Consider the following 16,661-nt stretch of genomic DNA (forward strand, 5'->3'; position numbering starts at 1 on the left):
ATGTCTTAAATAAATACCTACATATGTATGTACACCATCTTATATGTAACCGAAGTTTATTTATTTTTATCAAAATGGGTAGGCTCTATTACAGATAATTTTCAGATAAGTTATATAGTTATATGAAATCAACAAGGGCGAACCCACGGTTTAAGCTAGTTTTAGAAAGATGTCCAATCTGACTTTGACACAAAATTGACAAATATTCTGTTTTTATTGATAGTATACAAGTTTCTGTCGCTTTTAATTTATTATTGTATATTCTTTTTCAATTTGCTATCTAATTATATTTTTTATCCCTTATTATGGAGAAGAACGAAGAAGATACTAAGTCGGATGCAAAGAAAGTAGGCTTGGTTGGGGTCAAATCTGCGACTCAGAATTCTGTGAAATCTGCAGCCAACGTGGGTACAGGGAAGTCAATGAGTAGAATGAAAGTTCGGAGACAGTCTTACGGGTTTAGTGGAGCCGTTACAGGAGTGCAACAACATAAATATTCAACGGTATGTTACATTAGATTTGTACTCGTTTTTGGTGCAGTAGGCTGAGAAAGTTGTGGGGCTTAATCAAAGAGTAAAAACCAAATTCACATTACTACTGGTAGTTTCTCATGCCTCGACCCACGTTCCAGAGGAATTACCTTTCATACCTACTCGTAATAAAATAGGTCTTAGGCTAGCATATTCTTAATATCAATACCCCAAAACCACACAAATAAACAAAAAGGCATGCTCGCTGGACTCGCATAGACCTAGTTGTTTGGGCAGTGTGTTCAATATTGTGTTGTTATACAAAATACTTCTTCTTATTCTTACTGACCTGTTACCAAGTTATTTGACATCATATCCACACCCACTTCCCTCTTATCCATGTCCTCTTTCAAGCAATCAGTCCATCTATTTTTTCCACATGCTGTTGTAAAATGCTTATAATTTTCATCTTGTATTTTACAGCTCGCAACGGAGTTCAAACGACCACCCCTGATCTTTCAAAATACATATCAAACTGAACCAACCGTTCGGTTTCACGTGTCAAGTGTGAAAAAGTGTATGAATGAAGTTTTAGATAAACAATTCACCGGCCATGTATATAACCATTCGGTACTGTCCTATCTTTGTAATTATCTATCTGTTTTTTTTTCATAGAACACCTTTGTGTTCTTGGATAAAAAAAAATCTTTAGGCCACCCATTTCAACCCCTAATATTCAGACAAGCATTTCTATTTGTGAAGTCCTACTTACCTCTCAGGTTTTCATTGTAATTTTTTGTATTGTGTTAAATTATATTTTTAACTTACTGTTTCTCTGCGGTTTCACCTGAGTCCTGTACCCGGACAGAATATACATTATACAATACAAATAAACTTTTCAAATCGGTTCAGTGTTTTGGAGACTACAAACAAATAATATGTTTCCTTTTATTCAATTATAGATTTGTTTGGTTTGTTTTTCACATAGACCTCTTTTTCAGGTATCGCCCGGACTAACGATAATCATAGCCGGAGAAATAATGCGAAGCGTCAAAAAGCTGGGTTTCAATCGCTACCGAATTATCTCCGTAGTAACCATTGCTCAGAAGAGAAGTCAAAGCTATCATAATGCAGTCTCCTTCCTCTGGGACCACGAGAGAGACGGCATAGTGGATACGCACAGAGAACTACACACAGCCTTCATTCAAGCCACCGTTTTTGGTGTATATCTTGACTGAGATTTTTAAACTTCGAATAGCTCCTCGCGTTTGTGTAGTCCTAGTATATTTTTAGATATTTTATGTTGATATTACGTATTATTGGTATGATTTTATTTTTAAAGCGTATTTAAATAAATCAAATAGCAAAATGATATCCATTTTATTTTTATTCTAAGTATAGCCGTTTTACAGTGGTTTCACCTAGATTAAAGGTTTATGCTCTAGACACAAGTAGTGTGCCAAAGATAATTTGGGTAACTTAATGTACCCAATTGTCCAGGCCAAGCCTTCAAGTGAATTCTTCAAACACAGCTTTACAAAATCGGCTGAGTATGGGACTACATTATACTCCCAAAATCAGCCAGTCAACTTGCACAAAAAGCCGAACTAAAGGCGGTAAATAATTGTGGGATAATGGGTCCAATGTGATTCGACCAATCAATTTCAGGGAATTTAGGAGTTCGCCAAATAGACGCTGATTAATCGGTGCGATTAATTTATTGCAGTTCGGTTACTGAAACTAACTTCAGGCAGTTTCATCTATTCACAAAATCAATAAAGTTCCATTTCGATGCAGAAATGAGGTTCCCCGATGTGTACATGATCTATTTAAGTATATAATTTTGTTTAAGAGTATCAAAGAGGGACACGTTTTAACCGGATACGTAGAGTAGTTCTCATGGGACACGGTTGACCCGCTCAAGCTGGTGGAACCAAGTGTATAAATATAATATCTACTTTTGAATGGAAACAATTTCATTTTCTGTACTGGTCATGCTAGATGTCAATTTCATCCGTCAACTTTCACAGACTTTCACTTTCGTTTACCAATCATTTACCAATTGAAGAAGGATCATTAATTCTTCATCATTGTTTCATACACAAAAGTTATTAGTGGAATATTCTTACGAATTTAAAGCATTTCCAGAAATACTGACTATTTTTACCGTTACTGCTTCCAAAGTTGACAAAATGAGTTCGAGAACCCAGAAGACTCAAACTGGTAGAACCTTAGCACCCATTAAAGGTAGATCTGGTGTTCGTTTTGGAGGTAAATTCGGAGCCAGCTTTACAGTAATGACTGGGACTATAACAGGAAAGTCTCTCAGCAGACTTAAAGTCCGAAAACCTGGGTATGGCTTCAGCAAGATATCCGGAATCAGAGCAACTGAGCACGGATCACAGGTATGTAAACACATTTAAATTTCCTCACTAATATTAAAATGTGCTATGTCTATCTGTCTGACGCGCTTTCGTGCCAAAAGTATTGAACCGAATGAAAAAAATTTGGTACACAGAAGTTCTTATAAAGGATGTGACCCACTTTTTATCTATCTACGGTAGGTTGTTCCTTCAGGATGCAGTAACATCCGCATGGAACAGCCAGTTTATTAAATGCCTTGGTTGAATGTTAGTTTTGTCTAAATAAACAAGACTAAACAATCTTAATGTATTTCTAGGTGGGCATGGAGTACAGAAGACCACCAGTTACTTACTTCAACACTTACCAACTGGAACCTCATGTTAAGTTTCATGTGGCGCAAGTTGAAAAGACCTTGAATAACGTATTGGATACTTACTTTGCTAATCACAAATATAGTGAGCAGGTATTAAGTTATTTTATTTTCACAAAGTAAAGCCGGTCGTATTTGTTTACAATTGTATGAACAGTATATAAGAGACATCAGGATCCCAACTTCGCTACTGTATGACTCATACCCAGCGGAGCAAATATGGGTAAATCTCCCCAGCTCCGGGGAGAACTATGTCTGGTAGTGATCATTTTTAGATTGTGACGATAATGTTAGAGAAAGTTTAGAAATATTTTTGCGTATAATGGAGCAAATCATTTTGCCTTCACTTGTATTTAATACCACAAATGTCTTGCAGGAAACTCCAAAACTAACATTAGCTATGGCACGCGCAACTACGCAAAGTGTTAAGGATTTGGGTTTCAATAGATACCGGATTATAGCTGTTGTTTCTACGGTGCAAAAAAGATTGCAATGTTACAATAATGCTGTGGCTTTCTTATGGGACCAAGATAGAGATGGCTATGCGAATGTTCAAAGGGAAGTCCAGTCTGTATTCGTCCAAATCACTGTGTTTGGAATTTACCTTGATTGAACACCCTGTTCTTAACGAACGGTTCCTTGATTTTATGCGCTCCTGGTATTTTTATAGAGATTGTTGTAGTTATTTTTTTCGTTTGCAAGAAAGTTAATTAAGTTATTTTTTAAGTATATCTTATTTTTAGTGTATAATTAATTATATTGATGTAAGACATAAAAATGTTTATTTTATTTTTATTCTACCCATATATTTTAGTTCTTATTTTTACTTTTGAAAATTGTTGACACCTAGTGGTCCTTTTAACAAGCGCCTATCAAAATGAGCAAAATCAGAAGAATTTATTTTAGTGGAGATTTCATTTCGGGTCTAGGTTTGATGTGCATGTATGTATGTAAAACCCACCCACGACACAAGAGAAAATGTAATGGTAGAGGGTTGATAATCTAAATGCGAATGTAATCCTGTCTTTTTATCACACAGTCAGGCCATAACTACAGAACCGATTTATATAAAACTAGCCGTTTTCCCGCGGTTTCACGCGCATCCCGTGGGAACTACTGCCCACACCGGGATATAGCCTATGTCACTTGCAGATAATATAGCTTTCTAATGGTGAAAGAATATTTAAAATCGGTCCGGTAGTTTTTGACTTTATCCATTACAACCAAACAAACAAAGTTTTCCTCTTTATAATATTAACATAGAAAATTATACATACATAGTCTTACGGCCAGTTTCTTCATCAAAAGTTAAAGTTAAAGAAATGTCTAAAGTAAAAGTAACGGTCAAATTCATTTTTTCAAGGCTAAAGTGACAGCAAAACTAATAGAAAAATTTAATTTAACCGATACTTTTACTTTAGACATTACTTTAGCCATAACTTTAACTTTAACTTTTGATGAAGAAACTGGCCGTGAAAGATGAAAAAAAGAGAGAAAGAATTATGCTAGGTACTTCTTTTCTGAGCAAAGGAAGCAGTTCTCTCGGGACGTGGGTTGGACCGCGGCGAAGAGCTAGTCATAGATACATGATATGAAATACAACCTTCTCCGAAATAATACGATTGATGGATAACTAGTGATATAAGCAGGTTATGTGATCATCCACAGACAATTTTACTGTTCAATTTGACAGAATTTGACTGCCGCGAACAAGACTGAATCAATACCTATATTACATACTGACAATCATAGATAATACACTATATAGAGATAGATACGCAACTCATCGTTCAAAACAACTTACTAGCGTGAAAGTTAACGGGCCCCCGTCACAAGATGGCGTGGTTACTTCATGTATGGTTAGGGTAGATGGCGCTTTTCAAGAGTTCTCTTAAATATGTTTTTAAATTTGAAAATTGAAATCACTGTTTTAAATTCAATTTACTGTAAATTGAATTTAAAACAGTGATTTCAATTTCCAGTTCCAGTTTCCAGTTTTCAGTTTCCAACTTCTAGTCTAGTCAATAATATTATGGGAGATAATAAAAAAACAAAAGATAAAGAGTACATTTATCGGCTAAGTATATTTTATTTCCTTTTTTTATGTGTATTACAATATTTAAATGCTTGTAACTTAATTTCATCATTTACATCGAAATTTGTTATTTTTCCGTTAATTATTCTATTAACCCCGGTGCACCAACTGTGAATGATTAAATTAATTGACATATTAATTATAAAATCAATTAATTTATTTTTATGAACTATACAAGTAATTATACTAAAATCACAATGGCAATTGATGTAAAATTTCATTTTTTCTTTCAGATATTTTATTTCAGGTGAATCTCGTAAACATGCAACAATCATATAATATATTTCATTTAATAATTTTATAAAATCATCACATGCATTAAATAAGGATTTTTTCGTATAATCTATTTCATAATTAAATGATTCAAAATCAATTTCCTTTCTTAATATATCATTAGTACATGTTCCACATTTTTTGAACACTTTACATTTCGATTTTTTTACAATGTATCCTGCTACATATTTTTGATTCGGCATGCAAAATCGAGTCATTCCATTTAATTTGGTTCATTGTATTAATTAAAGAATCAATAGGAAAATCACCACTAACCAATTCAATTTCATTGTTTTGTTTTTCAGCAAGAAGATCTTTGAAAGATTGCAGTGATTTATTTTCATCTTTTTCACAGTTGGCACTTACAGAATGGGGCGAATTTAAATTATTAAGTAACAAAGTTTTGAACGCATTAATAAATTGTAGGCACGAGGGATTAACATTTCGTATCCCATTACTTCTAATGTTACAAAAAAAATTTTCAAGAGGGTCCTGATTGAAATTTCTGGTTAAAAGGCTAGTAACTTTATATTTGATTTTTAAAAACTCCCACATTTCTTTAAACGTTTTAATATTGTGGATCCAATTTTGAAGGGATGGCACTTTTTCATATCTTACTTCTTCTGTACCATCCCGTTTTTTTTTTATAGTTTTAAAAGTCATTGAATCCAATATAGGAACTACCTCTGTCCATAATCTAAAATGAGGAGAATTATTCATTACACACCCCTTGAAAATTTTTGGATCACCTGTATATGAATGTCCATTGAAAGAATCAAATAGTTTGTCCATAATGAGTAGAAAATCAGCAGTTTCTTCGCACTCCGCCGGAAGAAGGTTGTGTTCTGAAACAATATATTAAATAAGTACTAGAATACAGTTCATATCAATCTTTTTTGCTATTGTGGACCGAAATTAAAGAAAAAAGAAAGAAAATACATTTATTCGACCCAGATTAGGGGACACAATAAAAAAACAAAAATACAAAAATTTAATTAAAAAATTAAACGGTGTGCCTCACGGCTGTGTCGAAAAGGCACAAACTTACAAACTTTAAAGTGGCAGTAACGATTTACTGTGCGTCTTTATCAGTTGGTTCAGTAAATAGTTGTGGGTGTAAATATAATTAGTAAGAAACCAACATTAAACTATATTTTGTAGTTTCATAATGTCTCAAATTTTTATTTCAATATGATAATTTTAATTTATTATTTCATTTCAATTTATAATGTTATTCCAACAATATATCTTATGCATCTTAAATATTGACATAGCCAATTTTAGATAAATTATTAGATATGAATTGTATTTTTATTTTGAATTTTATCGAGAGAAATAGCATCTCAATTGTTTGTTTTTAAATATTTTTGAACTTATAAATGTAGCCAGGACATCTAATATTATTTTAAAGAAAAATAATGAACTTTCTAATTTGTCTGTGGAGAATGAAGATGGTTAAAAACATGTAAATTAAAAATAAAAATCTAATTTAGTAAATTAATAGCAATTTTTTTTAAATATAGAGAAAATAATGAGAACAATAAAAAGCATACTTACTTGCTAAGAATCTCAATGCTGATGATACCCTTTGGCTGAAAACTTGTGCAGCATATTTCACTTTCATTTTTGGAATTTTCTCTTTATTAACATGGTTTTCTGTTAATTTATTAACAAGCCTAATTTCATCATCCCCAACATCTAACTTCAACAGCATCTCCAAATGTTCCCACTTTGCATACTTTGTTTTCCCATCTTGTACAAATTTCAAATGTTTGGCGAGTAAATTATTTCTCATTCCCTTTAAAAGATGTGGAGGATCAAATAATGGGAAGACCTTTTGGTCTTCAAACTCGAAGGCTTGGGTCCTATATTCATTACCCTCTTGTAAATATTTGCGTTTTGTGTCTTCTTGAAGACTTTTTATCACAGAAATATTTGTGGCTGATTGGTCACATATAGTGGCAATAACTATCAATCCAGTATTGGAGATTTCTTTTATTATTGTTTTGATCAGCTTCTTTAAATCGTCCTTTTTCGTGGCACCTTGGCAAAATGAAAAGCATAAAGGTTGTTTCACTTTGCTTTTTATACCCTTGATCATAAAGACCAAGGCATGATCTGCGAGTTTTTGTTTGTCTGTGCCCAAAATCTTCAAAACCAGTTATCTGTTTTAGGGCAGGGTTGTAAAAACACCCGAGCCAATGATACCTCATCAAACAGTAAATTGACCAACTTTTTTCTGCCGGCAATTTTGCTACTGTAGCTTTTAAATTTTAAATATATCAGGATTGAAGCCTGGTTTCAGTTCAAATTTACTCAACATTTTTGTAGGCTGCGCTTTGATGGCAAGACAAACATTTTCGCATGAGGTTGTAAGCTTTCTGACTCTGTTTGTAAATGGTCAATGCCATGATTTTTTCGTTAAATGTAAATCGCCTGCCTCGTGGTTTCTTTTTCCATTTCATTTGGAGGAAGTAAATATTTTTATTGTTGCAGGCATTTTATTTAACTCTTTCAAAATGATTTTGATGTGGAAATTTTCCTTGCAGAGAGTTTCTTGTTATTTTGTTCCTTATATTTCTTTTCAGCTTCAATACTTTCTGTTTTAACTTTATTATCTCCTTCTCTTTGGAGGTGACGACTCGTTTTAAATATTGACAAGTCCCTCTTTTCCTAGAACCTGTAATTTAAATTATGTTACACCTCAGATCAAAGAAATAGTGTTACACAAAGTTTTAATAGAATTGTGATAAAAATATGTTACATAATATTGTTCTGTTATTATATTATGACCAGAGATTGGAATAGGTAGGCTTCGAGGAACAGATACAAAAAGTGGAGACTTCCCTACAACAGCAGATACAAGCTTGATAAATATTTTTTATGGGGATTTTATGGGTAAACAAAATGGATATAAAGAAGATCATTCAGACTCCATACATTTTGGGCCTTTTCTACCAACGAAAAAAAATGGTATGGATGGTTAGAACTAGCTATTTGGATGAATAATTATTATGACACATAAGTTGTAGGATTATATCAAGTTATTATTATTAATCCATTTAATTCAGGTTTACAAGTTCGGAGATTTGTTATTGTCTTACATTTATTGATTCCTGCAAGTGCGGAAATAATCCTACCTAAAATTATAAACGCGAAAGTTTGTAAGTTTGGATGATGTTTGTTACTCTTTCACGAAAAAACTACTGAACGGCTTTGGATGAAATTTGGTATGTAGATAGCTTATACCCTGGAATTAGACATAGGCTATTTTTTATTCCGGTATACGCGGGTGAAACCGCGGGACGCAGTTAGTATGAAATAATCCTATACTAGTACTAATATTATAAATGTTGTGAGGATGTTTGTTCCTCTTTCCCGCGAAAACTACTAAACGGATTTAGATGAAACTTTACAGTAATATAGCTTATAAAAAATGTAATAACACATAGGCTTCACTACATAGTATAAAACAAAGTCGCTTTCTCTGTCCTTATTTCCCTATGTACGCTTAAATGCCCACTCTCTCTCTGCAAGAAGTTTTATGACCCTACAGTGGAAACAAATTGGAATCCTGATGATGGAAAGAAAAACCTAATGTTACAAGTCAAAGGTCAATTGTCAATAAAAATATTTACCTTTAGGGCGTTCAGCTGTCTGTAATGCATTCTGTACATCACTATGATAGTGGGTAGAGCTGGATGGCTCAATGACAGCAAGTTTATCTTGCGAAATGTTTAATAAATTCGACATGTCTGCCTCGACATGTCCCGATGGACCTTCAAGAGTTTGACCAACTGGTAATGTAGATAAATCTGCAAAAGGATGAAATTATTTATAGTTACTGTATAATTATGTAGAATATAGAACAATATTCATTTAATTCTTAGAAGATAGCATGTTGCATCAATTATTTTTGGTATATAATATTCATTTTATTTTCTTCTAATTAGGATTAGATTATTCAGTAGAAAATTTTATTTAATATTTGAGGAACAATTTTGTTATTACAGCGAAGGCAAAGAAATGTGGTTTTGTTTCTATTAAGATTTAAATAACATAAGACATCTAAATAGTAGGTACCTAGAGTTGGTATTGCATTTGGAGTAAGTCGGTGACTGGCTGAACGGTAACACTCTTCAAAATGTCTGTCGCAAAATCGAATTTGGTTATAAATGTAGATGTCGCCTTTCTCTTGTAAAGCTTTATCTAGTACTTTTTTCCACGAGTTAAACTTTTCCAAATGTGGGTATTCAGGTTTAGGAAATCGGTGCAATGGGCCTGAAATCAAGAAGTTTTTATACATGAACAACTCACTCTCATTAAAATACCGTAATAGATATCATCATCATATGTATAAAATTTTAGTAATGTACTGTGATACCATCCTTGAATATTAATCTAACACTAGAAATAATAGCTGAGGTCTAGCAGTACTAGAACAGGAACACCACAGTTGAAGTAAATAAAATCACAGTAGCATAGCATGGGGGTGCCGAGGGGGCCATGGCCCTGGGTGGCGCTACTCTAGGGGCCGGCACCGCCGCCTAGCTGCAGCATCAAGCCAAGTAGAAGCTGATAGCGTTGACAGTAGAGGCAAAGGCATTTTTTGCCGCCTTTACATTGTCAGTTCCTATTTATGCCACCCCATAATACAATTTTCTTGAGAAGAGTCACTATACATTAAAGGTTGTCTGTAAAGATCGCTTTTAGCGATAAGACCACCCATTGTTACACCCCTTTTAGTTATTAAGTTTTAAATTGTAATTTGTTATGGTGTACATAGTGTGTATAGATACCACCACCACCACCATAACAAATACAACAAGATAGATAGATATCTATCTATACTTCTAGCCTACCTCCCAATAACTTCTTGTCTACTAAAAGAAGATCTAACCTATCAGGCAGGCAGGGTACTAAATTTTTCGACTCGCTCTTGAATTTTTACATCTGCTTGTTTTTCGTTTAATTTGACAATAAATGCTTAGTCCACACAAGGCTTTATGTTTTTTGAGCTTTAAAGGAAAATCTAACATATCCTAGTTTGCAAAAAATATTGTTGCATGCTGTATGAATCGACAAAGTTATACATAGATCATTAGTGTATGAATCAACAAAATCCTAGGTAGGATGCTAAAATTTTCACACTGCTGCACTACATATCAAAGAGAGCCAGTAACAATTTCTGAAAGTATTCCTTCCAGCACCCTAGTGAATCCCAAAATCATGGGCTGAGACCGCACCTGGTCATGAGTCGATATCAATAATAATTCTTTCTTGCCAAAACCATCTTTAGAATTTTATTAAATTGTAGTCATTTGAATTTAAATAAGTACCTAAATAAGGGGGCTCGCCCCTAAGACTACCCACTGACCGGCAGCTAAATATACCTGCGCCGGGCGGAATCCCATGCTACGCCACTGTAAAATCATAGTTTTAAAACCTGATGAAGTTATTTGGTCAGAGGGTCGTCTAGAGCGGGCTTTGTCTTATACGTAGATTCCGAGTCTTTTGATTGGATATAAAAGTTAATGTGCAGTTTCAATTGTTTGTGTAGGGTCAGGACAGGAGTGTGTGTGGTAGTGCATCTTAGATTTTGATGACTCAAGGACTATGATGACCACAGATTGCACGGATGACAATAATGGATATTGTGCAGCCTATCAGCAAAAGATAAATTACGTGCATTATAAAGTTAAAAGTTTTGAACTTACCGTCATTGTCACAATCAAAGTAGCACTTATATCTTGACGTTGATGGCATTCCGCCCCTAAGACGATCCACTGGACGCATTTTCTAGTCCTAAATACGGTGCCGGGTCAATGTAAAAGCAGTCGATCGAGGTTCCAAAATACAAAGCCGGGTCAATGAAAATGCAGTAGATCACAGGTCCAAAATACGAAGCCAGGTCAATCACAGAAGCAGTCAGTATCAGAGTCCAGGAACACGCAACAATCGTAATAAAAAAACCAGAAAATAACACTCAGAATAAACCAACACGTTAGAAAACGGAAAACGGTTTAATTTAAAAGTATGGTCGACTGTCAATGTCAATCGTCAGTGTTTCAAGTGGTTTCAAGTAGTGTGATTATTGTGATTAACTAAGACGTCCTCATAGATAAAAAAATTAAAATAAATCATAAAATTATTTAATTACAATATTTGTTAATATTTCTAATCACAAAACTTTTTTTAGATTTGTTATTAAATCGATGAAATATCGGTCTAAGGTGCAGTGACATCTAGTGACTAAAACGAAGTACAAATACCCAAGTTACGGGGCATCCGTCACTAGATGGCGCATTTCTAAAAAAAAACCTCAGAAAATTATTGTACTTCAGTTGCATCCCCATGCTGACAATTTCGATGCTTTAATTTTTACGTGCATTCAAGTTTATTTATAAAACTTATCAACTAGCAAAACAAATACCTGACTACCTCGTCTGCTTACTATCTGATACATTTTCTATCTTCACAAGTTACAAAACAAAAAGCAAAATGGTCACGGGAAGTCAATCCGGAATGAAAAATAGCAGTCAGACTAAAATATTAACTTTAAAAGCAAACATGGGGGCAAAATCCGCCAACAGCGAAACTGGAAAGTCCATGGCCAGCATGAATCAAGGAAAGTCTTTAAGCAGAATGAAAGTCAGACGAAAATCTTACGGTTTTGGTGGTGGCGTGGCTGGTATCAAAATAGCTGGAGCAGAACATCGATCCTCACTGGTACGTTCTATAAGTATAGTCATCATCATCATATCCCGAGCCTTTTCCCAACTATGTTGGGGTCCGCTCCTCGTCTCACTGGCTGCAACTGAGTACTAGTGTTTTACAAGAAGCAACTACCTATCTGACCTCCTCAACCAGTTACTATTACCAGTAACCAGTTACTTTCTATAAGTATAGTATTAGCTCTTAAATATAACTCTCTTTTTGGCCTAGTAGACGTCTAAAGCTGTGCAAGGGTATCAAAGGTACGATTCCCTTTGCTGTTTTCTCTTTTTAGAGTTTTAAGAAACTGTTACAATGCAGCCCAGAGTCCCACAGCATGCAGCCCACCCGTACATCGGAGAGCAAGTAGGTAAGTATTGGGCTTGCTTGTATCTTTCTTCGGTCGTGCTGGGTTTTCCCAACCCATCAGTACATGACTGGCATCACAGCTTCCTCGAAACTGGTTCTTTTGTGATTAAGCTCATTGTACGATATCTATCAATCATATTTTACCTGGCGAGTAACGAAGCATCAATTCAATGACTTTTGCTGGCTACTTACTTAATTCTAATTTCAGCATGGAGCTGATTATAAGCGACCCCAACTGCTGTTCCTACCCACGTATCGGCTGGAACCTCGTGTCAAGTTTCACGTGCCAAGTGTAGAGAAGGTTATTAATAAAGTCCTGGATTTCTACTTCACCGACTATGAATATAATGTTGTGGTATGTAAGCATCTATATACTCAATTAATATTAAAATATGTATATATGTTCAAAACAATAGTGCCATGTCAAGAGAAAACATGCTGCGCCGACCCCAAATAAAATTGGGATAAGGGCAGAAAGATGATGATGATGTCAGTCTGCCAATTTAAGTGAATAAACTTGCAGCTCACTCAATAGAAAGAAAGACTTTTGTGACTGATTCCATTTATCCCTTTTCTCACTCCTCCTTATTGTTCCAGCAATCACCAGGACTAACAGTGATAATGGCAGGAGAAATAATGAAAGGCGTCAAGGCTTTTTATTTCGACCGCTACAGGATCATCGCTGTGGTCACCATAGCTCAAAAGAGGCAGCAATCCTATAACAACGCCGTTGCTTTCCTATGGGACCATACAAGAGATAATCTAGTGGACATTTTTAGAGAAGTCAGCACAGCATTTGTTCAAGTCACCGTCTTCGGAGTATACCTCGACTAACTCTTTAGAATACTCTAGAATATTTTAACTGCTATTGTCTAATTTATACCTAGTTACCTAAATTTAGAATAGTTTATATTATAACTTGCTCGTGCGTCTTTAGAATAATTTAGGATATTTTAAATATTATTGTCGAATTTATACCTAGTTATATTTAGATAGAATAGTTTATATTATAATGGATTTACCGGCTATAAGTAACGTTTTAGAAATAATTAATTAGTATAAAATATATTTATGATCGATTAATAAAAGGGATTACAGCATTATATGTTTTATTTTATACCTATCGCTTGACGTAATCAATTATGCATAATTATGCATTATGGGAAGCAGATAATTCCGAGGGTATTTAAGGTCATAGACTTGCACAGAAATAGCTACGTCAATGCTAGACCGTCGGTCAAGCACTGTTTCCACCCCAAAGCGTCTAAAGTCCAGCAGATTATGCTTAGTCCCACCAAGTACTTCTTTCGAAGCAATTTCAACAGTATGAATTATATGACCAAAGATTTGCAACTCGAAAGTAAAACATTCAGCAAGAGTAACTAAACATATCAAAACTTATGTGCCTGCAAAAATTATGCAAGCTGCTAAGCCTTTCATGAAATACCATGCAAAAGATATACCAAATATATACCTACCTAAGTAAATATCTCATTGCAACGATACCAAAAAGGTAAGATTTGAATACTCTACCACAAACAAGTTTTTTTCTTCAAACTTCAATCGACACGCGCAAAATCAATCAACTTCATTCGCATTGTCAATTTCGATGTTATACATTGTTTTCTCTAGTTGAACAATTTAAATCATATTACTTTTATTTTTATCGTCTTTTTAAACATCTTTAAACGTCGGCATTACTGAGAGCAAGCCTAGTCAGCAAAGAGCAAGTATATCGAAATCTGCTGCCGGTATCGGAGTGAAATCTTCGGCGGCCATGGGAAAGACTCTGAGTAGAATGAAGGTCAGAAGACAGTCATTCGGCTTTGGTGGTGTGGCTGGTATAAGGGCAGAAAAGAAGACCTCGCAGGTACTTAAACTTTTTATCTTTGGTGGTTACACACAGGCTAGTTAAGCACCGCAGCCCTCGTACATAAAAGGCCTATGAAGGAACATGATGGGCTTTAGTCAGTAAAAGTTTTACTTTTACTTGGTGGGTTGGCAGCGACGAAGGATCGTTACTGCCAACCCACAGCGAGAGGAGTCATTTTATGATTTCCTATCGGAAAAAAGGCCAATTAACTTTTTTTTCTACTGGGACGTATGGTAAATTAGTTCCGATCGGATACAAGATTTCTTTTGCAGGTTGGAACGGAATACAAGCGACCCCCAATGTTGTACCTACCCACGTACCAGCTGGACCCTCGTACTAAGTTTCATGTGCCAAGTGTGGAGAAGACTGTTAATGCAGTCCTGGATGATTACTTCGACCCACATAAATATAGTAACTCGGTATGCAATCAAAATCTAATAATATTTAAGAATATTTGATTCTAGCTGTTCCCCATGGTCTGACTTGCGACTGGACAAATAATTCTTGCTTACAGATAAACAGTAGCCTATGTCCACTATTATTTCATTTATATCAGTCCAAAAGTTTAAGCGTGGAAGTGCGACCTGACAGACAGTTACTTTCGCATTTATAAAAACAAATAAATGGTGGTCAGATCCTTAATAGGTATTTGCTGGCCAAAGCAGAAAGGTTAGACAAAGTCGATGTCAAAATTATGTCTGATTGTTTCAGGAGTCACCAGGACTAACGGTGATCATGGCAGGAGAAATAATGAGGCACGTCAAGGCTTTCAGTTTCGATCGCTACAGAATCATCGCTGTGGTCACCATGGCACAGAGGAGATCACAAAGCTACTACAATGCGGTCTCATTCTTGTGGGACCACGAAAGGGATAACCTTGTAGATATGCACAGAGAAAGCATTACTGCTTTCGTCCAAGTTACAGTCTTTGGCATATATCTCGACTAAACCTTGCGTTATATCGTCAGCATAGCCTAAATTTGTCTACTGATGACAAAGGTCTTCCCGAATCTAGAGAGTTCTACCCATACTCACCGTACTGGGAATGCGTGTTTGAGCGCAGTGTGGCAATATTTTTTAGCTTCGGAGATGCTGTTGTCAATCTTATATATTACGGGTTATTTAGTATAACATAGTATATTTTAGATTATATTGTTTAACTTTACATAGTACTTTTAATTTTTAATTCTATTCTGTAACTTTTTAATTTTATTTAGTATAGTTTAATAAAAGATTTACTTGTTGAGTTACGATATATTTTAGATTAACTTGTTTAGTTACAATATATTTTAGATTTACTTACAGTACTTTTTATGATTAATTATAATTATTATTGTAGTATAATAATGTTTTTCATTTCCCTTGTCTTTAATATAAGGGAGTGGTTATAGATGTTTTGTCCCCAACTTTTTCCTCTCACAAATGCATATTGGAATTTATTCATGTTAACAGGAGTAGGTTGAAAATGTAGGCGTCGGCTTCCTATTGCTGAGTTATCATAGATCTTTTGTAGTCCGTGGCATCGAGGAAGCTATTCAATGAGCGTGAATACCCTTTTAATGTGGAATCAGATGTCATTGGGACGTTATTAAAAATGAATGATACCTAAACCTTCTAAAGCAATTTATATGTGCAGAGTTTGGATCCTAATGAGTTTGATAGAGGTCTCACAAAACTCAAAAAAGTTGGTTTCTGCGCTGCGACAAAAAGTTTGGTGTGAACGATATTACGATACTTCAAGAGCTCTGGTGAAACTAGTAAACTGAATAGTTAGTTAAAATATGTGAATTTTGCATAGATGTGACAAAAAAAATGCAACAAGCAGTTTAGTTGCTATGCATAACTTAAACAAAGAAGGGAATATCTTCGACATCCAACAGATAGCGAAATGTATTCTGTGTGAATCTGAACACTAGATATTATTTATGATCGATCAATAAAATCGTAGCTTTCAAAATGTTAATATTTCACAAAAACTTTATTCATTTGTCTTTACAATTTCCATTCATCAAAGTTGGAATATTTTCACAAAGCATAACTTATTCTTGGAAATTACACTTGTAAATAAAATTTCCATATAAAATGTAACAAAAGTCGGGGAGTCTAATATGAGCTCTCTGGTGGCCTAAGTTT

The 16,661-nt window shown here is 34.7% G+C and overlaps 5 protein-coding genes across 5 annotated transcripts; 4 read left to right on the top strand and 1 right to left on the bottom strand.

Moving 5' to 3' along the window:
* The first annotated feature begins 215 nt into the window (after positions 1 to 215).
* On the top strand, positions 216 to 1,775 carry LOC110371519 (dynein light chain Tctex-type 5). The gene is made up of 3 exons (XM_021327840.3): positions 216 to 503; positions 954 to 1,100; positions 1,472 to 1,775. Exons 1-3 carry the CDS (start codon positions 306 to 308, stop codon positions 1,706 to 1,708), a joined length of 582 nt encoding a protein of 193 aa, XP_021183515.3. The 5' UTR covers positions 216 to 305; the 3' UTR covers positions 1,709 to 1,775.
* Positions 1,776 to 2,645: 870 nt separating this feature from the next.
* On the top strand, positions 2,646 to 3,927 carry LOC110371518 (dynein light chain Tctex-type 5). Its single transcript, XM_021327839.3, has 3 exons — positions 2,646 to 2,875; positions 3,151 to 3,297; positions 3,581 to 3,927. Exons 1-3 carry the CDS (start codon positions 2,663 to 2,665, stop codon positions 3,815 to 3,817), a joined length of 597 nt encoding a protein of 198 aa, XP_021183514.3. The 5' UTR covers positions 2,646 to 2,662; the 3' UTR covers positions 3,818 to 3,927.
* Positions 3,928 to 8,067: 4,140 nt separating this feature from the next.
* On the bottom strand, positions 8,068 to 11,696 carry LOC135117307 (uncharacterized). The gene is made up of 4 exons (XM_064036272.1): positions 11,290 to 11,696; positions 9,656 to 9,853; positions 9,211 to 9,387; positions 8,068 to 8,252 (listed from the first exon to the last, which is right to left on the bottom strand). The coding sequence occupies exons 1-4, from the start codon at positions 11,366 to 11,368 to the stop codon at positions 8,074 to 8,076; spliced, it is 633 nt and encodes a 210-aa protein (XP_063892342.1). The 5' UTR covers positions 11,369 to 11,696; the 3' UTR covers positions 8,068 to 8,073.
* Positions 11,697 to 12,033: 337 nt separating this feature from the next.
* Positions 12,034 to 13,748, top strand: LOC110371517 (dynein light chain Tctex-type 5). The gene is made up of 3 exons (XM_021327838.3): positions 12,034 to 12,301; positions 12,864 to 13,010; positions 13,253 to 13,748. Exons 1-3 carry the CDS (start codon positions 12,074 to 12,076, stop codon positions 13,487 to 13,489), a joined length of 612 nt encoding a protein of 203 aa, XP_021183513.2. The 5' UTR covers positions 12,034 to 12,073; the 3' UTR covers positions 13,490 to 13,748.
* A 59-nt stretch (positions 13,749 to 13,807) lies between these two features.
* Positions 13,808 to 15,844, top strand: LOC135117278 (dynein light chain Tctex-type 5-like). The gene is made up of 4 exons (XM_064036098.1): positions 13,808 to 14,033; positions 14,341 to 14,525; positions 14,801 to 14,947; positions 15,240 to 15,844. The coding sequence occupies exons 1-4, from the start codon at positions 13,808 to 13,810 to the stop codon at positions 15,474 to 15,476; spliced, it is 795 nt and encodes a 264-aa protein (XP_063892168.1). The 3' UTR covers positions 15,477 to 15,844.
* The last annotated feature ends 817 nt before the right edge of the window (positions 15,845 to 16,661 follow it).

This window comes from Helicoverpa armigera, chromosome 9 (assembly GCF_030705265.1).
Source record: "Helicoverpa armigera isolate CAAS_96S chromosome 9, ASM3070526v1, whole genome shotgun sequence".
In the NCBI taxonomy this organism is placed as follows: Eukaryota; Metazoa; Arthropoda; class Insecta; order Lepidoptera; family Noctuidae; genus Helicoverpa; species Helicoverpa armigera.